Consider the following 24,932-nt stretch of genomic DNA (forward strand, 5'->3'; position numbering starts at 1 on the left):
GTCTCTGCGCTTCAATAACAGAGGATCAAACTGATCTCAGCACCAGCAGCAGCCGCTTATGATATCCACATGCTTCTAGGGGCCGTATTTGCACTTTTAAAGATAAAGGTTCCTAAATGGTTTTTGGTTTGTATGGTTCATAGAAAAACATAAGACCGGTACAGAATCACTGCATTATGTGGAAAACTTGCAAAATGTTCACGTCTTATTTATTAACATTGGGCCTCACTCACCAACCGTTCTTAAGAAAAAATGTCTTCTTAAAACCAACTTACGCGGTTTTCACGAAAATTCTGACATTTTCCGATGTTTTCTTGTTTGGGATTTGTTCTCAGGTAAGAACAGAATCTACACACACTCAAGAGCACAAAGGTGTAAACAATTCTGCGTTTTATGAATCTGATGTAGACTTTTTCTTAGGACCTTTCTCAAGAACAAATTTAAGAAAAACTTAAGAAAAAGTGTTCTTTAAAAAAATCTTTCATTGAAAGGTTTTTTAGGGAATAGAAATTGTTCTTCTATGGCTCAAAAGAAACTGTTATGGTTACCCTATTATTAAGAGTGCGCTGCAGAACAGATGAATGTCAGTCATGCTTTAAAGGTGCTGTGTGTAAGATTTAGTGGCATCTAGCAGGGAGGAGACTGAATACCCCTTTCTGCACCCCTCCCTTTTCAAGCGTGTAGTACCACAAAGAGCCGGAGTGGCTGCAGGTTTTCACTCCAGCAAAGCAGGAGATCACCTGATGAAATGTTTGAAGACTACACCAACACATGGAGTCAGGTGTGCTCCAGCTTGTTTGGAGTGAAAACCTGCAGCCACACCGGCCCTTCGCGAATAAGATTAGACACCCCTGGTGTGGTGGAACCTGCGGGGGCCGTCAGGTAGACTGGTACGCTAAATTACCTGTCCAGCAGAAAACAGGTAACTTCAGCATCACTCCAAAACATTTGTCCATCATTGGAGATTTCCATCTGGGATAGGCCACCCCAATGTTTACCCTTGTTTTCTACCATCACCTGCTTTGATTTCATTGTGCTTCTTCACATTTTGGTGACGGGGGTTCACCCTCCCTTGCTGAATGATAAGTATGATCCTCCATTTGTCAAAATTTGGCTTCTCAAACTTCTTACATCCCGAAATAGTTAGCCAGCACTGGCAGCCGCCACTGATCCTTCTTCTTTCCGCATCCTCCAACCGGAGCTATAGAGCCACCAAATTTAAGTTGCTCAACATAAAAACACGAAAGGCACTCCCTAGAGCCATTGTTTGATTTGTCCATTCTGGGCTACTGTAGAAACATGGTGGTGCAACATGGCGGCCTCTGTTGGAGAAAGACCTGCTTCCTATGTAGATATGAAAGGCTCATTTTAAGCTAATGATTTGTAGTATTTATAGCATTAGTGATTATACACTAATGAGTACATGAGTTTGTGTAATATGTTCCATTTCTGCTAATAATACACACACACACACACACACACCCACACACACACACACACACATTATCTAAGCCGCTTATTCCCCTGGGTGCCAGAATAATCCCAGTGGTCATTGGACGGAAGAAAATACCCTGTACCGGTCGCTGGTCCATCACAGGGCAGACACACAGACATATACATATTCACACACATCCACACCTAGGGGCAATTTAGCATCTCCGATTTGCCTGACTGCATGTCTTTGGACTGTGGGAGGAAAATGGAGCACCCAGAGGAAACCCACACAGACATGGGGAGAACTCCATTACTCCTAATAGATGCCACTAAATCACTACACCTTTACACACTGCACCTCAAAAGGGGCGCTCCAGCCAAATGAAGAATTTAGCCATCACTACTTGCATCCCATAGTTGCTCTACTGTGCAATTTTCTGGTTTAAAGACTAGGAAACCTTCTGATGATGTGTCTTGAAGCTGGGAAGAACTTTTGGAAGGCTACAGCTGCTTTGGAATGGATAATGGGGGCAGGCTGTTTTGGGGTGGGCTGTTTGCAATGCAGACAGACGAAATGAACACAGACAGAAGGCAAATACCTAGCTAGGAAGCCAAGTATTGTAATTCAGCAAGGTAACTGTTGTATCTGTCTTCAAATCATCATGTCAAAGGAGAGTTAGCAAGGTAGCTGGCTATCTGGAAATCTCATATCAGTTTGACTTATTTTCTCTGGCTGAAAGGGTAAAAACTCGTCTTTGGCATCCAGCATTGCGATGGAATCACTGATTTCTTTTGATTTTGTTTCTACAGCTGAGGTTAGAGTTACACTAACGCCAGCTTGGCTGTATATATTACCCTGTAGATCAGTGGCTAGGCTAGCAGTCAATATAATGCATGCCGAGTGAGCATAGTGAGAGAATATTGATGAAGGAAAACATGAATTCTGTCGAACCCATGAGGATAAGGGACATCATTCTGTGCTACGGGATATTGCATAGCCTGGCAAATACATATTAAACTCAGGTTTTAGGCTGGAATGGCAGTTTAAATTTTTCTGATCTTCATTTAGTCCCTGTTGGAAATAACTTGGAGCAGAAAGCTGGACAGAATAATAATGAGGCAATTGGCACAAATAAACAGGCAAACATCGACCAAGACAGAGTGTCATTTCTCATTTTTATTCAGATTCAAAGCAAAATACTTTCTTATCATATTAATGTAATTTGGTGTCATTTTTTGTAATTTACACTCTTCGTTTTGCCTCATAAATAAGTGAAATGTATTGTGCGTGAGGAATAAATACAGTCGTTATTTCTTTGCATTTTGGTATAATGGATATTTTGTTTAAGCGTGGTGCTGTACTGTTGTTAGGCAACAGAGAACTTGGGGCAGCACCTGGGAAATTGGCTCCATAGCAGATGACCATTAATAAACCTTATATTCCTGTTGTGATAGTTTGTTCCATTTTTTTTACAGAGCCTCTAAGGGGCCATGGTTTTAAAAAAATGGCATTGCGTTCTCTTGCAATCATTTTGCATTCCCTCTCAATAATTTAGAGCTCGCTCACACAATTTTACACTGCTTCATAATGATTTTGTGTTCCCTCACAATAACCTTCCCTTCCCTTGCAAATACAACGGATTTTGCACACCAAACTTTTGCGAGGGACTGCAAAACTACTACAATGGAACACAAAAAGTTGGGAATGCAGTGTCGTTGCAGTATTTATTTCACAGTGGCACTTTAGGAGCTCAGTATCAAATCGGAACAAAACCTTGTATCTCCTAAAAAGTAACTTTACAGTATAACGAAAAAAAGGTTTGGAAATTTCAATGCAAATTAATGTAAAACAATTTTATTATATGTCATTTTGGATCATTTCTATTGGTCACTTCTTCATAAAGTTTTGACACAGTGTAAAAGGCAGGTGACATTTCTAAATTATGCAAAACAGCAACAATTGACATGTAAGGTTTTATTTCAGCTTGCTTTCCTTTACAACAGCTGAAGTGCTGCTGAAACCTTTGGGCCATCATACAGCTTTTTAGTAAGTAAAACCCTTGGGAATGTCCTTGTACTGGGGGCTGTGACATTCACTTATACAATATCAGGATCTCAGTGTTGTTTTATTGAATTCGAAGGTATGGGTGGCAGGATGTCAGGACATCTGTTCTTGCATATTCACCATCTCATCAACACAAACTGTTCAGGATGGCAGCAAATATGAGGACATTCAGAGGGAAATCCCTGGATGGCTGTTGGATATCACACCAGTTCCCAGCATTGTGACTAAAATCACTCTTTGCTGTCTTACTGAACACTTGCTATTGGCTAAGTTTCTTGCAAAAATAGAATATACTCAGTACCTGAAGTTGTGTGCTGCTCCACATGGAGGCTGGCATTGGCTGCAGCTGTGTCTATGTCTGACGCACTGAAGCATCGAGGAGGTTCACACTCATCAATTGCTTTGTCTTACACTGTGTTCAAAATCAATACTTGATCACTGTTCCCTACACTGGAAATCAGGAGCACGCTAGAACAATACAGGGAACCAGATTTGATTCAAGTATACAAATTTGTATATTAACGTTATACAAGTTTCCTTATGACTCTATGGCATTCCCTCAGTGCTACTGTAGCATTATGTGAGCTGAACCGCTAGCCTCCTCTGACCAAACCAAACAACACAGTGCATTATGGGTATTTTGTGTCCAATGGGGTACACTGTTTGTAGACTACCTTTTGTGGGGCATTGTGGGATCAAAATTTTGCCCCTATTATTTATTTTTGGACACCATTACAAAACAACAGACCCCCAAAATAGTGCGCTACATAGTGAGTAGGGCCTCAGCGTCCTCAGTACCCGACCTCTGAGCTTTGTCACCTCTCATTGCTGATGATGACCGAGGTGCCGATGTAGTGTGGTATCTCGCTGTGGCTTTCGGGGGAGGGGCTGGAGGCCGGGCTTTGGCCTCGGTACAAGTAGGGGTGTAGCTCCTCCCCTCTGTAACCGTAGCTGTCCGTCAGGTGACTCAGTGAGTAGGGCGTGGCCGGGAAGGAGCCGTGCTTGGCCAGGACGTGGTGAAAGTTCAGAGAGACGAAGGGAGACTGTGCTTGGAGGCCCATTCCCATCAGTACCCTCCTCTCTTCCCCCCTGGCCACTCTGCGCTCTCCGTTGCTGTCGCAGTGCCCAAGGTGTCCCGATTGGGGTTCAAATGGCGCCTCGGCTGAGCGAAGCCTGCGTCTTTGCTCTAGGACCATCTGCATGGGGAGATGCTGGCTGAGGCCTTGGGACATCCGAGGCTGCTCGCAATTACTCTTGCCCAGCATTCCTCCTGCCAGAAGTGGACACGGGACGGACATCTCGCCCCTCTCTGCTGGGTCTTTGCTGTCCCGAAGGAGCTGCAGTTTCCTAGCTTCTGCACCGCTCTGTATAGGGGCGTGGAGGCGGCTCTCTGGCCTGCCCTGGCCCAGAGAGTGATGATCATACGGCTCCTCTTTAAAGCGGCTGCAGGGTCTGGAAGAGGAGCAGCCGCTGAAGCCATCATGCAGTGGATCGCTGGAGAAGCCCCTGCTCACTGTACCGCGATCTGCAACATTAACATATCCAATGCAGTTAGTGAAACATAGCCTTAATTTTCAGACATGCTCTAATAAATATACACAAATACTGTGCAGAGGTGAAAAAAAGCCATGTATCTAGTTAACAAGAACTAAAACATTCATATTAAAATAAATACAAATAATATTAATACATAAGTAGTGATTTTTATGTGTATCAATGTTTTTGATTAACCATTTTCATACCTCTTCTTGAGGAAGCTCAGTATTATTCGTGGTTAATATCCAACACCAGGTTTGGCTAACCCAGGGTTCGGCAACCCAAATGTTAAGAAGAGCAATTCTGTCAAGTTTCAACAAAAATCGAACCACCTTGGGAGCCACAACATTTCACGTCCATTTTGTTGAAGTAACGTTTCACCATCATGGCTGTAAGTGTGTCTCAGTATGTGCGAATGTCCTAGTATAGGCTAAAAATAAACGCAGATGCTCTGCTTTGTTTTAGCTCAGCTATAACTGCTTTTCTCACAACTCCAGCAGGAAACTTTTACTCAAAAGTGAAATGGTTTATTGTAAAACGTCTCTCAACGTTCGACTTTTCACAAGGATGAAGTCAGCTTTTCTTTCGCCAGCTTCTTGTTCGAATTTTCCCGTTCCACTTTAAATGTAAATGTGGCTAACTACGTAGCTAACTGTTGCACCATTTAAGGTGGAATGGAAAAAAATAAGCACCATTTAAGGTGGAATGGGAAAAAAAAATGAACAAGAAGCTGGCGAACGAGAAACTGACTTCAGCTTGGTGACTGTTTACAGTTTTTGACAGTTTGTTGTTGCAGATTAAACGTATCAGGAAACCAGCTGGAGTGATTATACATGCAAATAAGTCCATTCATCTCCAAATTATCCATGTTTGTCTTAAATTTCTCTCTTTGCCTTTTCGTTAGCTACTAGATGAGACTGTTATCTCTGTTGCTATGGTGACCAGCAGTCTGTGTGCCAGCCTTCAGGGTTAAAGGGTGAATAAGTAATTTTACATATAGAGCTCTGTTTATATGTCAATTACAAAGAAAGGAGACAAGAAAGAGTCACACATTTCACTCCAATCACATTTTAGTAAAATTATGGTCAAGACCATTCAGACTAGTGCCGTACATCGAAGGAGAGCAGCCAGATGTGTAAGCAGGGTTCAGGAAAGGCAGAGGAACAAGAGATATCATCACTGTTGTACGCTGGATTATTGAAAAAGCCAAGGAGTTCAAGAAGGAGGTCAACATGTGTTTCATTGAGTACAGCTAAGCCTTTAACTCTGTTGACCAAGGCTGTCCACTACCACCATACCTGCTCAACCTGTATGCAGAACATACAATGAGAGTAGCAAAACTGGAGGAAGATGATTGAGGATTCAGGATTGGTGGAGGAAACATCAATAACCTTCGATATGCACATGATACAACGCTCATAGCAGAAAAGTTAGAAGACCTGAAGACCCTTTTAAAGAAGGTTAAAGGACTCAGTGATGATGGGACATCAGCTCAACATGAGAAACACTAAGGCTATAACAACAGGAAAGACTGCTAACTTTACCATTGATGTGAAATGGTAAACCGAGTAAGCTTTTGCCTGCTCTGATCAATCATTAACAACAGAACATCCAGCATAAGATACACAACACAGATTGGCAGAACAAGAATGAAGGAACTTCAAAAGATCTTCAAATGCAGCGATTTGTCTCTACAAACAAAGATCAGAACTACCAAGGCTGTGCTCTTATCTGTGGTTCATCTATGGGGGTGAAAGCAGGACAATAAACAAGCAAAACAGGAAAATATTGATGCCCTTGAACTTTGGTGTTGGTGAAAAATTCTACCTTGGACAGCAAAGAAAACAAACAAATGGATCCTCGAACAAATCAAGCCTCACCTCTCACTCAAAGCCCAGATAACCAAACTGAATTCTGAGAAGAGCCAGTTCACTGGAAAAGACCATTATGCTTGGAGCAGTTGAAGGTAAAAGAGGAAGAGGACGACCAGCGACAAGATGGATGGATGCAATCAAAGGAATCGTGAGCAAGACGTTTAAAGGCCTTAAAGACCCAAACAAAAGACAGGATATTCTGGAGAAAAACTATTCATATGGTCGCCAGGAGTTGGAAATGACTTAATAAAAATAATAATAATAATGATAATGTGATGGCTTGGGGCATTCAGGAGACATCTGGAACAAAACTTCCCTCTTTAAACTAGCTTTTTAAACTTTTTACTCACAAGATATCAACTACTTTTGTTACCTTTCACTGTATTATGTTTATTTGCATTTATATAATATATTTGCTATATTAAGATTGTAAGAGCAAAAACAAACTTATCAGATAAATGGTTTTAAATTATGTGCGGTGGTGGTCTGTCAGTTTGTGTTGCGCTGGTCTGAGTGGATCAGACTGGAGTTTTTAAACACCTCACTGTCACTGCTGGACTGAGAATAGTCCACCAACCAAAAATATCCAGCCAACATCGTCCTGTGGGCAGCATCCTGTGACCACTGATGAAGGACTAGAGGATGACCAACACAAACTGTGCAGCAGCAGATGAGCTATCATCTCTGACTTTACATCAACAAGCTGGACCGACAAGGTAGGAGTGTCTAATAGAGTGGACAGTGAGTGGACACAGTGTTTAAAAGCTCCAGCAGCACTGCTGTGTCTGATCCACTCGTACCAGCACAACACACACTAATACACCACCACCATATTGGTGTTACTGCAGTGCTGGGAATGATCCACCACCCACATAGTACCTGCTCTGTGAGGGTCCATGGGGGTCCTGACCACTGAAGAACAGGGTAAAAGGGGGCTAACAAAGTATGCAGAGAAACAGATGGACTACAGTCTGTAACTGTAGAACTACAAAGTGCACCTATATAGTAAGTGGAGCTGATAAAATGGACAATGAGCGTAGAAACAAGGAGGTGGTCATCGTGTTATGCCTGATCGGTGTATAGCTGGTGGGTCACAGACACTGGAGATCTCATGAATTCTGCTAAGCCTGGATATTGGGGGGTGGGGTATAAGGAATCAGTACAAACCTGTAACAAATGTAGCCTGAAACAGCACAGAGTCATATTGTGTGTTGATGTAAGTTGTGTTTTTCTTCCTGTGGAGTAGTGGAGTATATGGCGATCTATGTTTAGATGCTGATCTTAAATGAAGTGCTTAGTAGTTTTCTAAAAAAATACTGAATGGCATATATACTGAATTAGTTAAGAAAGAAAAGATGTGGTATTGTGCCATCTCTAGTTAGAACGCTTCATGTGTTCATGTGTTCATGACCACTTCTTTTCTGAACATTCTCCAGTCCTCATTATTAACCTGTTTGTGTTGGCTGAAGAATTAGCTTATATATAGTAAACCTTCACACAAATGATAGTGTACCATGTACAACCCAAGCCAGAAATAAAATCATGTACAGTACTGTGAAAAAGTCAGAGACCACTTTTCATTTATTTTATCTCCAGTCAAAACAAGTTCAACTTTTTCTTTTTCAACGTCAGGAAAAAAAACAGAAGACATATATTTAACAGAAAATTACCCAGAAGCCTCAAAAACTAAATATAACATAATTTTTTTTAGTGTGTCCACATTTTACTCTTTTAGAGCCTCCGTTCTTTTCAGGAGACTGGATTTCAGTTTTTCAAAGAAACCTGCAGAGACATTTTCAACACCTCCAAAGTTGGCTGCATTTTCTGTTCCCCACAATTAAAGTAATCCCAAACACTTTCAGTGATGTTGAGGTCTGGACTCCGGGGTGGTCATTGTTGCATTGGTCCATTGTTCTGAGAACACCAGCAGCTTCTTTATTTGATTTGCAGATTTTCTTGTTTTTGTCTATGTCCTTTTCTCAGTAACAGCTTCTTAACAGCTACACATCCTTTCAGACCCACAGTGCTGAGTTGTGTTCTCACAGTGGAAGGATGGACAGAAACACCTGTGGATCTGAAGCCAGAGTGGGGCTTGATTTTCTCCTCCCTCTCAAAGTGAAGTACTGTTTATCTGGTTCTGATAGTTTTGGTGGTTGTTAGGAGTCCCATTTTTTCCCAGATCCAGTTTTGGAAGCTCACTTGTTTTGCTCTATCTCCTGAAAAGTGAATAACTTGTACCTAATGGCCGTTTTGACTGGAAATTATATAAATGAAGAGTGGTCTCCGACTTTTGCACCGTACTGTGTATACCAAGATGTACTCTAATGGAAAGAAACTCTGACATAGCCTTCTTTATTAATTCTTATGGATATTCTGACATCACAGTGCAGCCTTAGTCCAGAATAAAGTGCACTCTTCCTGAATAGCAATCAGTGTCGGGTTTACTTTAATGATGTGGCTCAAAGAAAAACACATAGAAACTCTAATTGAGCATTTTCAAAAATAATGTTCAAAGCACATCAAGGGCTGCCAGTTGGTCAGATCTGTGCCAAAGTATGCTGTCATCTGTCAGTGAATTTCAATGTGGAATTGACACTGATAGGTATGATCAGTGATGAGATAGTACTTTACATTCACTGAGCCAGTTTTTGATTTCTATTAATATTCAGAAACTCCTGAAAACTTTGGTCAAAAGCTCGCTTGAGTCCTTACCTGTGTAAGTGTTATTGCCGGGTGTTGCTGTGGGGCTGCCAGAGTGGGGGTGTAGAGGGGGTTTGGAGTTGAGTGCATGGGGGTTTATGGTGTGTTTTGAGGAGCTGTTGTTGCCCCAGTGGCTGTCCCCGTGGGCTGGCAGGGTGGAGAGCAGCTGGCCCGCTGCCTGCTCAGGAGAACTCGCCGCTGCCCGCAACTTCCTGCAGTCCGTGGGAAGGTGCTGTGTGTGAGTGTGTGCGTAGGGGTAAGGCAGCGGCAGGCTGTAAGGCAGCACCTCGCCTGGCTCTGGGACGGGCAGGGAGACAGGAGGCAGTGAGACTGGACTCTGTTCCTGGCAGGATGACAGACTGCAGGGGGGACTGGACTTCCAGCCGCTTCCCGGAGGAGATTCCAGCTTATCAGAGGACATGGATATCTGGAGTGGATAAATACACACCGTCACATACGTGTTAGAAGTTGTATTGCAGTAAGCCAGCCTCCCCACTGGAGTCTGTGTTGTGCTTGTACACAGTACTAGGCAAAAGTCAGAGACCACCATTTATGTAGTTTGTAGTCTGGGAAATGGCCATTTTACAAGATGTAAGTAAGTTATTCATTTATCAGGTCAGGAAACAAAAAACAGAAAACATACTGTATATTTAACAGAGAATTTCACAGAAGCCTGAACAAGTAAATAAAATATAAGGCTTTTCTCTAGTTTGTGCGTCCACTCTTTGCCTTTATCACAGCTTCCTTTGTTTCCCCCTTGCCTTGAGGCAGCTTTATATACTATTGGCAGTCTCTTAAGTTTTCAGTGCTTTTCAATGAACTTGAAGAAGTCAAAACTAGAAACAAGTGAAAACTACTTGTTATATCGGGAATATTTAAAGAAAAATACAGAGTGATTCAAAAAGATTCATCTGGTTTCAAAGCACCATATTTGTACAACCATGAGGCGCCTAGGAACCAATCACATACCTACTGAAAGAGGGGGTCATAGAGTTTCTGACTGTCAGTGGAAGATGGCTCCCTTCAGTCTGAGAGGAGATGAGACCCCTGAGCAGAAAGCGTTCTGCGTTCTCCACTTCAATAAGAGTGAATCTGTCATAACTGTGCCACGTGATGTTCATCTGCAGTGAACCTCCAACAGCTCAGAGCGTTCGCCGTTGGTTCCACAACACTGGATGATCTCCAAAATCGCACTGAAAGCGCTGTGAGTGCAGCGACACCCGACATGCTCAATCGAGTATGGGATGAATTTGACTATGGCGTTGATGTTGTCTGTACAGCTGGAGGAGGTTCATATTGAGCACTTGTAAAATTACATAATAAACTTTATGCTCATTTAAACCATTTACAGTTCACTGCATTGTTCTGTAATGATTTACAAATGAAATAAATCATTTTGAAATCAGATGAATCTTTTTGAATCACCCTGTATATTACCTGCATTTAAATTATTTGTTTTGGGAATACGTTCATATATAGGCATCAAACTCTCTAACTGTCTAAAACCCAAACTCTATAATAGTCTCTGGACAACTCAAAGGGGCATTCTAGCCTAAAACTAGCATGCAAAATGTTATTAATTAGGTTATGTTGTATTCTATAGTGTAGCATTGCATCCATCAGCCTCATCAGTTTTATCTGAATGCACAATTTTCTATCTTTTTTTCTGTCCATCAGTGCTCTCTCACTACAATATCCAGCATGCATTAGGCAAAATAGCGCAGAATCGTTGGGAATCCCTATGGTTCTGTACAAATCCTGACTGCTAGCCCCTGATCTAGAGGCTAATAAATACATCTGTGGTGCCAGCGTTTATTAATTATACAGCACTAAACACAAATGGTCGATTTTTTATTTGTCAAAGGAGTAATTCATTTGAAAAACTTCAAACAGACCACCCCACTTGAAATCACTAGGCTTATTTAGAGCTGGTGCGATGGTTGCCTTTTTATGCTTTGGCCAGAGCCTCTAGATCAAAATCTCTATGATTATGAAAACACATTCAGTGATTTTACTCATAAATGTATATGTGTGTACATGTTTGCATTTATGTGCATGCATGCTTGCATGGGTCTCTCTTTGTTTGTGAATACAGTAAGACGGTAGTAAGATGCACTGTTGGTGTACCTGTGGGTACGGAGATATTTTGGGTTTGGTTTTGATCCTGGCTGGCTTGGCTTTGAGCTGTTTGCGGGTGTCCGGTGGGGGAGGCAGGGAGGTCTTATAGGAGAGCGCCGCCCTGGGCCTGCTCTGATCCTGAGACAACTGCAACTCCTTATACTCCACGTCTCTGCAGAGCACACACACAAAGCGTGTTAACATCACACGCACAATCAGCCTGTCCTTTGAAAAGAAACTAAGTAGACTTTTCCGTATTACAATGATGTTGTATTTGGCTCTTGACGGTCCCCAAGCTGGTCTGATGTCTTTATTTTCTAAACCGGCCAGACCAGCATTACTCATTCCTGAGCTGTGTGACAAGCAGCAAGCAGGAAAAAATTACCTGCTTATTTTGAAAGTGATAATTTGGCAAAATAAATTTACACAGTTTTCCTCTTAGCGCAAATGTAGTCAATCAGCCAAGGCGTGATTGGTTTCAGAAGCTAACCTCTTTTAGTTTTGCTCTGAAGCTGCGAGGCTAATGTGGCTGAGAGCAATGGAAGGTCTTCAGATCTGGACCTTGCATCCAGTTTCTCGTCCTGGGTGACACTAGGCAGCCAATCGGTTACATTAACAGTTCACTTAACTACCAGTGACTAGAAAATCCATAACCCGGAATCGAGATTCAAGGTCCGGATTTTGAAGACCATCATTTTCACAGATTCAGGGTCAGAAATCACATAAACAAGGCTTTAAAGAATTTCTGTAAATTTACTGCAGAAGCACCACAGTGATCTACTTTATTCCTTTAATACAGCAGATTACTGTGAAGTGGTGCATTCTGGGAGATACAGGTTCAGCTTCTTGTCAAAGAAGTTAAAGTGTTGGATTTCGCAGGAATTAGCAGTTATTTTTAAGGCATTTTGGGAAAGTGACTGGTACTTTGTGCAGCCTCGAGCAGTCTGTCTCTGAATATTGCAGTAAGCTTCCCAGCATACCCTGCAGTTTTGTTAATAATAGTTAATGCACTTTTTTCATCAAAAATCATTTGTCCGTTAAACCTAAAATTACTTCATGTGGTAACAAGAAATTACTAATATTATTCAACACAAATAAATACTTCGATTAAACCAATGGCTCATTCGAAGTACTACAGTGATCGTTCTCTTTACTATGTAATGGTATGCATTGAGGTCCTTGATAAATTTGTTGTGTTGCCCTATATTTTTATATATGTTATATGTTGTACTACATAATTTAGTAGCCTAAAGACCTTCAGACAGCTGTACATTAGAGCACATAAAAGCTGCACATTAGAAATACAGGGTCATGGAATTTTGAAGAATTTAACGCTTTCCATCCAAAACTTTACAATGAAACAAAAGTAGTCCTGAAATCATTGCAGGGTTTAAATACAGGCCTGATTCTATTGTATAAAAATGAACCAAAAATGACAGACATCCATTTTTTGCTTCATAGAAATCATCAGGCATTCTCTGAAGGCCTAGAAGGCCCTGGTGGTTCCCCTCTGGTAATTATCTGTATTTAGAAATCTAGTAAAGTACTCATGTATAATACCATTACAATACTTGAGTATGAGTATGAGAGCTATGAATAAAAAATAAATCATTAGAGAAAAATGCTGCCATAAATGGCTGTAATTTTACACTGATTTTTTTTTTTTACAGTGGAATCTATTTGAGATTCCTTGACAACATGGGTACATTGATACATATGTTTTCAGGTCTGACATGATTTCAATTATGAGGTCAAGATTTAAGTTTTTGCTAAAATAAGCTCTAAAAATCACAATCTCTATATTTTATACAAGACTTCCTCCCCCTCCCCCACTCCCCTTAGTGTGCCTTTTATTTTTGTTTATTTTTTGACATACTGAAAATGTAATGTCCTCAATAATGTTTGTGGCACACGTGTGATGAATAAGACATGCAGTTTGCATGATGCTAACTGTTGGTCATAAGCTTCTATTACTTAGCTACACTGGCGTTGTAGGTCCAGTGCAAAACTCCATCTTAGCTGACCAGCCACACTCCTCCAAACATCACACTCAACACACGCTAACACAACAATACATTCAGCTCATGCACATGGAGAAGGTCATATGAGAAGGTCAGGGCAGCATCAGGGCGGAGGTGAGGTGACTCACGTGAGGACATAGTTGACGCTGACGATGCAGTGTGGGCGAGAGGATCGGCTGTTGTGGACGATGGTGGCGTAGCTCTGGACCCACACCCAGCCACCATGCTTGGACAGCATGCGGTAATACTTTGTGGTGACCTGCCCCTTCACCAGTACTGCAGAGAGTGGGGGGGGGGAGGGGTTGTGCCAGAAACAGGGAAAGAGTGAGAGAAAGAGAGAGTGACAGTCAGTTCACAGCACGCTGCCAATACCAAAGACGGCATCTGTTACACCAATTTCTTCAATTCCTGTGTTTTCACATCCTTGTTTACTTAATGTCTACGTCTCCATGGCGACGGCATGTGTCTATGGCTGTATGCATATATCCAATAGAAAACATACGTTCGTTGCAATAATTCACAGAAATGTGAGAAACGCAGCACTGCGGTCATTATGGCTAAACAAGTGTTCTGCCATTCATTTAAGATGCATTAAAGTTAAGTATGTGTTTAATGCTTCAGCATCGACTGCAGTAAACATGTAACAACACTAATCTGTTTATAGTGTGGTTGTCGGTATACATAATTTTTTTGCCTTTATACAGCTATGATATATGCTTTCATATATGAGTGGGTAAAGCAATGATATCACAATAAATTATCACAATAGATTTCATCGTGATAAGCTTTTCTAAACACACTGTGGACATCAGTACACATGCACAACCAAGTGCATGTTTCATAAAAACAAAACAATCTATTGTCCAGAGTTTGTACTGCAAAACATGATATCCAAATGAAGTGAAAACATCTTAAATCTAATCAATATATCTAATATTTCTCACTATGAGCTTGTTGTATGAATAATACAGCATTATTCTATACATCTATACAGTTTTACTTGTTTTAAGTAATTGTATCTAGTTAACATGTCTTTTTCCATTGGCAGATAATTTTAGCTGTGTTGAGAAATAATGCAGATACTTTTTGCTTATTTCACAAACTAATATTTGAAACAAATAAAATGATCTGTCAATGTAATAAGAACAGGAAAAATGTATAGAAATAGGTTAAATAATCTTATCGTTTGCTTACAACAATCTTATAATGAGTAACACTAGACTGATTTAATAGATTAATGATGTTTTTTTTTGTTTAGATGATATTTTCTGCATTGAGAGATCACAAGTTTGATCCCGGTGATGCCACAGTGGCCAGGAGTCTAATACAGTAACACAGAATAATTGGCCTCACTCTCTCTGGGTGGGTAGGATGGTCTTACCCCTCGCCGTCACTCAGTGCAGTGCTAGCCAACTCAGGCGTTTGTCAGTTAGTTACATAACAGAATTGGTAGTTAGTGTTCTCCTCCAAGCGTGTTGAGCTGTGCAGTGACTTTGCTTTAACAGCAGTTTGAATAGATAAAGTGGAGCTAAATGTGTCTCGGAGGAAGCACGTGCTATCCTTCTCCCTCCCAGCTTGGTAACATCATCTGAAGGGGGAAACCTCGCTAGTGGGTGGAACTGGACATGGTCAAATTGGGGAGAAAACTGATTTTAAGAAAATAAATTAACCAGCTGGAGCTTCCAAGTGGTGTAAGCTTAGACTCTATTCTTGGGAAATTGCAGGTTCAAATCCTGGCGATTCTGTGACTCACCAAAAGCATGACAGGTCTGGATATAATGAGGCACAGTAAGTCAAACACTTAAAAATATCATCATTGCAAAGTTTTGAAATTGCATTTTTAAATGTGCTACTACTGTTTAGCTGTTGCATTGTATGTTATAGCTTTTCAAACCGGATAAATGAGATGTTGTGATATGTATCACGGAAATATCTTAGTATCATAAAGGTACGTTTTGGGGTGCTCCCATATGTCAGCTCCACAGCCCTGGAGCTGCAACAATGAAATACACAGACTGTGGTTACGGAGACTCACGCAAATGGTGTGCGTATCTCAGGTGGAACACGTCACAGCCGTGCACGTGCTGGTACAGTGTTTTCTCGATCAGGTCCTGTGGCTCGTACCCAGTCAACTCTGCCACTCTGGTATAGGGAGAGAGGAAAACAGAGCTGAAAAGATGAAATAATTATAAATAAATCAAGATTATTGTCATATCAGACAGTTCGTGTTTATTTGGACATTAGTTAGGCGACATTTAGGGCATTTTTCCTATAAAAAATTGGATCATTTGTATTCAATTGTATTTCTGATTTGGAGCATCTTTTGCCTGAACTCAAATTAGATAAAAAAAAAGAATATGAAAAACATGTCTGATTTGGCCGTTACAGTTTGCAGAGTAAACGCAGCCATTGTTTGTCTATGCAAATAGACTTCACTCCGCAACGTCTGCAGTGCTGTGAACTTTGAGGTTTTGCTACATTGATTGATCACCTTTTTATTACAGAAACAGGGAGGGCAAATATCACATCTGTGTCAATAATGATAGCCGATAGCCTTTTGTGAAGCACACTGATACCAGTGACTGATCATTTTACTTTATTGCATGTTGAAATCAGTTCCCACTGTGTATATATATGTATATATGTATATGTATTTATATATATATATATATATATATATATATATATATACACCGATCAGGTATAACGTTATGACCACCTCCTTGTTTCTACGCTCATTGTCCATTTTATCAGCTCCACTTACTGTATAGGTGCACTTTGTAGTTCTACAGTTACAGACTGTAGTCCATCTGTTTCTCTGCATACTTTGTTAGCCCCCTTTTACCCTGTTCTTCAGTGGTCAGGACCCCCATGGACCCTCACAGAGCAGGTACTATGTGGGTGGTGGATCATTCTCAGCACTGCAGTAACACTTACGTGGTGGTGGTGTGTTAGTGTGTGTTGCGCTGGTCTGAGTGGATCAGACACAGCAGTGCTGCTGGAGTTTTTAAACACTGTGTCCACTCACTGTCCACTCTATTAGACACTCCTACCTTGTCAGTTCACCTTGTAGGTGTAAAGTCAGAAACGATAGCTCATCTGCTGCTGCACAGTTTGTGTTGGTCATCCTCTAGTCCTTCATCAGTGGTCACAGGACGCTGCCCACAGGACCCTGTTGGCTGGATATTTTTGGTTGGTGGACTATTCTCGGTCCAGCAGTGACACTGAGGTGTTTAAAAACTCCAGCAGGACTGCTGTGTCTGATCCACTCAGACCAGCGCAACACACTAACACACCACCACCACATCAGTGTTACTGCAGTGCTGAGAATGATCCACCACCCAAATAGTACCTGCTCTGTGAGGGCCCATGGGGGTCCTGACCACTGAAGAACAGGGTAAAAGGGGGCTAACAAAGTATGCAGAGAAACAGAAAGTGCACCTATATAGTAAGTGGAGCTGATAAAATGGACAATGAGCGTAGAAACAAGGAGGGGGTCAGAATGTTATACCTGATCGGTGTGTGTATATATTCAATTCTTCATCCATATATGAAGTATGATTTTACATAGCCATGACATAGCTCGGTCATTATTCATATCTACAGTCAACTTCCTAATTATTGGTACCCTTGATGGAGATGGGTGAAAAAAGGTCATGAACAAAATGCCTTGGTTGTTAATTAACTCAGTCATCTCCTGAATATATGAGAGAAATCTAACCTTTTAATCTAACTTTAATTAAAGTCTAAGGAAACAAAAACTCTTGTGTCACAATTATTGGCATGCTAGAAATTATTATGGAAAAATGTAACTAAAGCATTTGTTTTTTTGTGTTTTGGTGCACCTGAGTGTTCAAGCAGTTATCCTTGAGTTCCTCTTTCACTGGGGTATAAACATGAGGTGACACAGAGGTCAGAATCACCTAGTTATTCATCAAAATGGGAAAGATTAGCGAATATACTATAGACTATAGACTAAAGACTATAGAGTATAAATTCCTGAAATTGCTCAGTTCCACTGCAGCAGTAATTAAGAGGTTTAAAACAACCAGAACTGTAGTGAACCTGCCTGGAAGAGGACGCTAAAGTATTTTACGTTCACACACACTGTCCGGTGGCAAAAGTTTCTTCAAGACTCACTGTTGGAAATTTGCAAAAGATGGTAGGTTTTTGGTCACCAGATCTCCAAAACTACAATTAAACACCACCTTCATTCCACTAAACTATTAGGAACCACAAATGTAACTACAAATATAAGCACCTGGAGTTTTCTAGAAACCACTGGAACTTTAGAACCTGATTCTATGATTAGATGAGACTGATCTCATAAATAGAGCTTTTTGGTAACAAGATTTGCAAGGTTTGGCGTAAAATAAAGGATGATTATACAGAAAAGAACCTCATTCCCACTGTTAAGTATTGTGGAGAATCTGTGGAGGATCTTGTGGAGGATATGATGTTTTTGGGCTGTTTTTCCTCCAAAGGCCTTGGGAATACATGAGCATACATGGGATCATGGACTCCAGGATGTACCAGGGAGAGATTTTTAATTAAAATTTTAATCTGCTGTGCCAGAAAGTCAGAACTCAACCTATCTTTACCAAAGTTGTCAATAATCATAGAGCGGACTGTATAAATCAGTATATTTATACATTTCACACTGCTCTTATCTAGAATGACATAGAATGGTAGCTGAGTGCACTGTTTAAAGCCTTGGTATAGCAGTGTTATTCCTGCCTGGACGGAGAATTCGCATTGGAACTGACCTCTTACTGACTGGCTACTTTGTACTGTGCCTCAGTCAAAATGCAGTGCAGGCTGCAGCGCTCCTTGTAACTTTGGCGTGAATAGGCGGAACTTAACTGCTATAGGCTGAATAGGCGGATATAAGATATGTATTGCTTTTTGTGACATAATAAAAACAATGAATTCCAATTGGGCCGCATACACAGAAGAGATCAAGACTTTATCACTGATTCATCACCGGGCTGACTGTACTCATGATGATGGTGATGATGGTGATGAGTTCTCACCTGCTGTCGAGGAATATGAGCTTGAGGTCCAGGCTGGCGCGGAACATGAACATGTTGCTGTGTAGTTTGATCTCTGTGATGCCGCTGGGGGGCAGAGAGTGACCCACAGCCACCAGCCCCACGATCTGATAACACGACTCATACAGACACACGTCCATCACATACTGACGGATCTTTAGGTAGCCGCTGCAATGGATCACCTACGCACAGACACAAACACAGCAGGCCTTATATTCTAGACTCATCACACGCTTGTCACAGCTACACAGAGCCAAAGCTGTAAATAGTGCAGGCATAATAGCACAATAACGGTTGCTTTTCTAGACACAGCTGAAGCTTAGTGTTGAACTAAAGATCACTGTTAATGAGGATCCATTGAAAATGTATCATATAGAACAAATAGGATTAATCCATTGGCTCCAAAAGACCACTGCTGAGTTTCCACTCAGAGTTTAATAAAATTAAAGTAATTCCAGCATTTTTCTCAACATAATGTCAGTCTGCTGTATTTGTAGTATACAGTTGAATGTTATTGACAGAAATTCAGATATTTAAAAAAATCTGAAAAACAGTTGAATTAAACACTATTATGATAGAAACCAATGGACAGATGCTGGATGAACTGCCCATTAGCTTTTATTATAAGTATATAAGGTGTGATAAGGGTAGGTAGCGATTAGGCTTTAAGTCAGAGTCTTTAGCTATAAGTTCAAGCTCTGAATACAACTTTCGTTGATTCAGGTTATTCAAAAATGCAACTAATTTTCTGTTTAAAGGCTAGTTTGGATCATTAAAGAGAAAAAATGTTATTTACAGTACTGCTAAGGTCAGAGACCACCCTTCCTTTTCTCAGGAGATCATATATAAGATAATCCATTTGCATACAGAAGGAGAAAGTCAACGAAAAAAAAATTGAAAAAAACAAGTTTCCAATAATGGAGTTAAAAATATATACAGACAAAATGGGACATCTAACAACTGTGCAAGACCTAGTAGACCACCAAAACTGCCACCATCAGATTCCTCAACATTATTGGGATTACTTGGATCCAGGGGTCCAAATTGCCTCTTGTCACTGGGGTGGGACCCTCAAGGGTACATCTCAGTATCTTTAGTCAGGGAACATAACTGAACCATAATCCACTGAAATGATATTTTCTAAGCAGTGTTGACTCCACACACCCCGTCTCGTCTCCAGGCTTATATTTTACTGTTCTGTTCTAAAAAGTTATGAAAAGTACAAATACGAACTTTTCACCTGGAAAAACTTATTTAAGGTTCACCACTGGACCTTAAAACCACTAATTGTATCATAGCTCATGCTTTGTATGTCAATATTAAAACATAAAAAAAAAACATTGGAATATAATTTGTGTTTAGTATAGACATTCAGTTTTGTTGACTATGACAATGGCATCTTTTTGAAATGGTAAATTCTTACTCTAAACATATATATAAATATAAATGTAAATGATGATAATTCAGAAATAAAAGTAAAGACTATTAATACCTGTTATGGCATAAGTTACCAAACAATGCACCTATTTTGGTTTTAATTTGAGTTGTAAAGTGTAATTGACAGCTCTCTAATTATTACTAGCTCACAGCTCTTTTGAAAGCATAATATCTTGTGTACTTTTCTAGCCCCCTGAATTTGCACCAGTGCTTAGATTGTGAGAAGCAGAAAATGCAACCAACTTCAAAGACTGAACTTTGGAGGTGTGGAAAAATTCCCCTGCGGATTTCTTTGAAAAAACGAAAGCAAGTCTCCCAAAAAAGAATGATTGTAAAGGCAACAAGTGGATATACTATATATGGGTACAAGTGAAATTATCCACACATAGTGTATCCACTGAACATGATAATGTGATTATATTAAGTTGGTGTAATTATATGTTGAATATTTGTTTCCTGCCTACACTGAAAAATGCAGCTTTGTCTAACAGAAAGTACTGAGAATGTGCACAACATGTGAGCTTCAGATTAAAACCAAGGCTAATAACAATGTAAATCGAATTTGGCCATAAACATCCACGACCGGTGCCTCTCTGATTCTTGTAGTATATAAACTCATTTTAGGAAAATTAATGCACGTGGTCCAACATTTATGCTGAACAGAATATGTGTGCTGCCTATCACATAACAACACACACACACACTTCATCTGACTGACCCTCTTCAAGCTCACCTCTCGCAGTCTGGAGAACAGATCACTCTGAGCTGCAGTGATGGTGAATGAAGAACTGTGTATGTGTGTTATGTGAGTGTGGTCTGTCTGAAACGAGCTACACTCAGGGCTTCAGTGCACCGTGTTTTAACACAGACACACACACACACACACACACACAGTGCTTGGCTTGCTAACAGTGACCTGTTGGTGATATTTATCTCGCTCTCTTGCTCTCTGCCTGCATCCAGCCCGTGATTTATTCTCTACTTAACATAACCGGCTTGTTTACTGCCAATGTAAATTTCAAACAAATTTCCGAAGCGATGGGCTGCGTGATTTATGAGTGACGGGGGCCGGGGGGGATTCTGCAGAGCTGCTGGGACCTGCGCTCACGCGAGGGGAGACCCGGCGGAGACGGCATGGAAAGCAGCCGAGGCGAGAGCAGATATGTGAGCTATTACGCATTCATGTTCCATTACTTCAAGTGGGCCTATTAAAACAGTTCACTTCCAGATTCTTCTGCTAAAAACAAATCACTCTCTTTTTATTGCATGTAACCAAAGCAATGAAGTGCTATTATTTGGCAGTCTGAGGGTTCCCACTTTTCTGGCACAGATTAGTTCTAGATTAACCCCTTAAACCCCTTAAAGGGCCTGAATATAACTTACAGGTCTGTGTAACTTATATAAGCTACATAACTTACATTTCAGTTCATAATATTCATAATACTAACCAAATAGTGCACATTAGCATAGTAGTTAATGAAGACTATTAACTGAATAATTACTAATGATAGGGTTCAAGGGTTTAAAAAGGATTTTCAGTCAAGAATCCTCATGCAGTCTTAATCTGCATTTCATATCTAAAAAAAACAAGTGAGCAAAATGTATATGAACAGGGGTGTCAAATTCAACCACTCAAGGGGCCGTATTAAAAAATCTCAACAAATCTGTGGGCCAGAGAAAAAAATGTTTTTATTTTATTTTGTAATTAATGTTGGTACCACTAACCTATCTGGATGAAGGATTGAAGATGATGATGAGTAATGTTGTGCTATAACCCCAACCCCAAGTCAGAGCACACATTACAGTCCCCAGCATGCACCGCAATGCATTGTGAAACAGGCTAATATTAATAAAAAATTAAAACACTTTTTTAGGCCGGATAGAATTGCCTGATCTGGCCTGTGGGCCTTGTGTTTGACACATGGGCTCAAGAATGTCTCAAGAGTGCAAAAAATAAATAAAGAGCTGCCCAGCTTATGTATTAAAGAAGTGTGCAGGTACTCTCTAGAAAGAGTTTCAAACAAAGGCTGTTTAAAAAAATACACAGGTTATCTCTTCAGGTTAGACGTCTGGAGTTATTACAGTCATTTTTCTATACTATGTACATTATAGCTTGTAGCTAGTTGTGTATTGAGTTGAATTACTTCATATTCAATTTGCATTCTATACAGTTTTGCACTTACAACCACACTGAAAGAAACATGGCAAAAAATAACTTTTCATTAAATTCAAGTCATAATAAAATATCTACTCCTCTACATACAAACCAAATGTGGTATCAGATTAAACTTTAGATACCGCAACATCACTGACTGCAACCAACTTCTAAGACTGAACTTTCGAGGTGTTGAGAAGTGAAAAAACTGAAAGCAAGTCTCCTGAAAAGAATGGAAGCTGAAATAAATGTAAAGCAAGGACTCATTAAATGTGAAAACTGATGCTATGTTCAGGCTTTCAGTTCAATATGTGTTTTCTGTATTTTTCTGATGTATTTTATAAAGTGTCATCAATTGAAACTTTAGAATGAAATTAAGCTCTAAAACCAAATTCTTTCTGATACTCTTTTAAGGCCCCAACATAGGAAACATAAGACAATTTCCACCACACAGCAGTACAAAAACTCAAATATGGACTGTATTAAAGTCTATTGTGTGCATGACGTGTCTTTTCACTGTGTTGTCAGTTCCGTCATCCTCAAGCTCTTCATCAGGACCACCGTCAGCTGGATATTTTTCGTTGGTGGACTGTTCTGAATTAGTTCAATATACAGGATGCCTCATCTCAACTCAGTCTTTGAACATCATCTTAGAATTTAATGCCTCGAATAGTAAAAAATAAGACATTTGCAGGCAACATATGAGCTAAAATCTATTATAAGACTTTCTTTAAGACTTTAAGAACTTCTCCACTCGTTTTGATGAGCTATGAGCGAGAATTAATTCATAAAGTGTCATGCTTTTAAATCACTGGTGTAAAATGCAACTTCTAAAGGTCTAACAGCTGTTTGTTCTTGTGTAATTTTAAAAAAGAAGATGTCTAAAAATATAAAGCAAACACATGTGGGCATAGAGGTCTTCAGATCTTCAGATCAAATGCAAGCAGTGCAGAATGTTGTTACTTGGTCAGCCTGGCTGAGTGTTCAGAGGTGTGTGCGCTATTTACAGCTTTGTAATCTTTGCATGTTCATTTTTACTATTAGAGGTGATTTTTCAAAGTTTTTGCATGAATAAACTGTTACTAACAAAATCATTCAGAGTAGTTTGATATAAAATGCTTTCTGAGAAAACTACCAACTCAGGTACCAGACATCTAAACAGTTCAATGCCCTTTAAATGCCTTTATCAGTTTAAAGCTACCTAACAGAAAGTGATTACATGAAATGGTTATGAATATGCTGACTGATGCCTGAGGCATATAATATAATAGTTTTGAGATAAGATTTTGGCCCATTTGTTAAAATCCATTCAAGGTGGAGAGGTACATGCAAGCAAAATAATTCCCAAAATGTTCCAGATTTACTACTATTTTTCCATTTTCATTGGTGTTTTTGGATAGTAAATAAAATGGTTATATTTGTGTTGTAGACATTGTGGCACTTGGTTCCTATCATTATCGGTATAAAGAAATCTGAGTCGGTAAGTTTCTCTACAATGAAGCATTTCACATCAAATCACTCTGAATGACTTTGTTTACATATAAACAACTGAATTATGAAGATCTGGAGTTGGGATTCCTATTAAATATAATAATATAATAACATTATAATTGGGCTGCTAATTATTATGTTTTTGTTGCTTTTCTAGTGTATTCGCTTAGCTGCGGTATCTGACAGCTAAAATCATTTCTAGTGCACTTGTTTCCCGCTAAGAGGTGTACAGTGTGTGTGTGTGTGTGTGTGAGATTACCTTATAACCACCACACGTCAGTCCTGCATTCCGTTTAGCTAACACACACTTCATCCTGAGGAAGAAGGAGCGCTCCATCTCGTACTCTGACAAACACACACACACACACACACAAACATACATCAAAACACATTCTGCCTTGTGTGCGTTTGTGTGCTACTTAATTTTGAGAGCATCAAAATCTGATTTACGGTGTTCTTAACTAAACTTCTGCCTTCTGGCAGCGATGCTTCATAAAAGTATTATAAATAAAATAAATAGCCTTCACTTTAATTGAAAGAGCCTGTATCTTACATTCTTTTCATTTCTAATTTATTTTTCTCCAACAACATTTGATTTTACATACCAAACCCAGTCATATTTCATTTTTACGTGACCATTTTCCAACCTCTTTTAAACGGGCTGTCTTTGTTACCGTGCCTTTAAGACTGGTATATGTAAATGAGCTCTGTTGGGACTGGTTACCCTCTATTGTGCCTCATTCAAAAAGCAGCCTGGGCTGAAACACTCCTTATAACTTCAGCGTAAAGGGGTGGAGCTAAGCTGCTGTAGACTGAATAGGTGGATATATGTAAATGTGTTGATTTTCATGACATCACAAAAACAATGAATTCAAAATGGGTTTTTGCAGGTTAGTTTTCACATATGGAGTGTATGGACTGGATAGTGAATGGCGCGTTTAGAAATTGTAATAATGTTTACATACTGCATCAAACTCTTTTACTTCAATAAAGCGAGGTTTTCAATGATAGGGGCCCTATAAGGCTTCATATACAATACAACTCAATAAG

General features: G+C 40.0%; 1 protein-coding gene across 1 annotated transcript in view; it reads right to left on the reverse strand.

The window, feature by feature from the left end:
• Positions 1–2,614: 2,614 nt before the first annotated feature.
• Positions 2,615–24,932, reverse strand: part of sim2 (SIM bHLH transcription factor 2) — a 37,327-nt gene continuing 15,009 nt past the window's right edge. The window contains exons 5-11 of the mRNA XM_036595828.1: positions 24,142–24,227; positions 18,782–18,981; positions 15,784–15,890; positions 13,877–14,024; positions 11,737–11,899; positions 9,622–10,036; positions 2,615–5,024 (exon numbers count right to left, since the gene is read on the reverse strand). Of these exons, the coding sequence (XP_036451721.1) occupies positions 4,315–5,024; positions 9,622–10,036; positions 11,737–11,899; positions 13,877–14,024; positions 15,784–15,890; positions 18,782–18,981; positions 24,142–24,227 (1,829 nt within the window). The 3' untranslated portion in view covers positions 2,615–4,314. The remainder of the gene's footprint in view (positions 5,025–9,621; positions 10,037–11,736; positions 11,900–13,876; positions 14,025–15,783; positions 15,891–18,781; positions 18,982–24,141; positions 24,228–24,932) is intronic.

This window comes from Colossoma macropomum, unplaced genomic scaffold (assembly GCF_904425465.1).
Source record: "Colossoma macropomum unplaced genomic scaffold, Colossoma_macropomum, whole genome shotgun sequence".
Taxonomy (NCBI): Eukaryota; Metazoa; Chordata; class Actinopteri; order Characiformes; family Serrasalmidae; genus Colossoma; species Colossoma macropomum.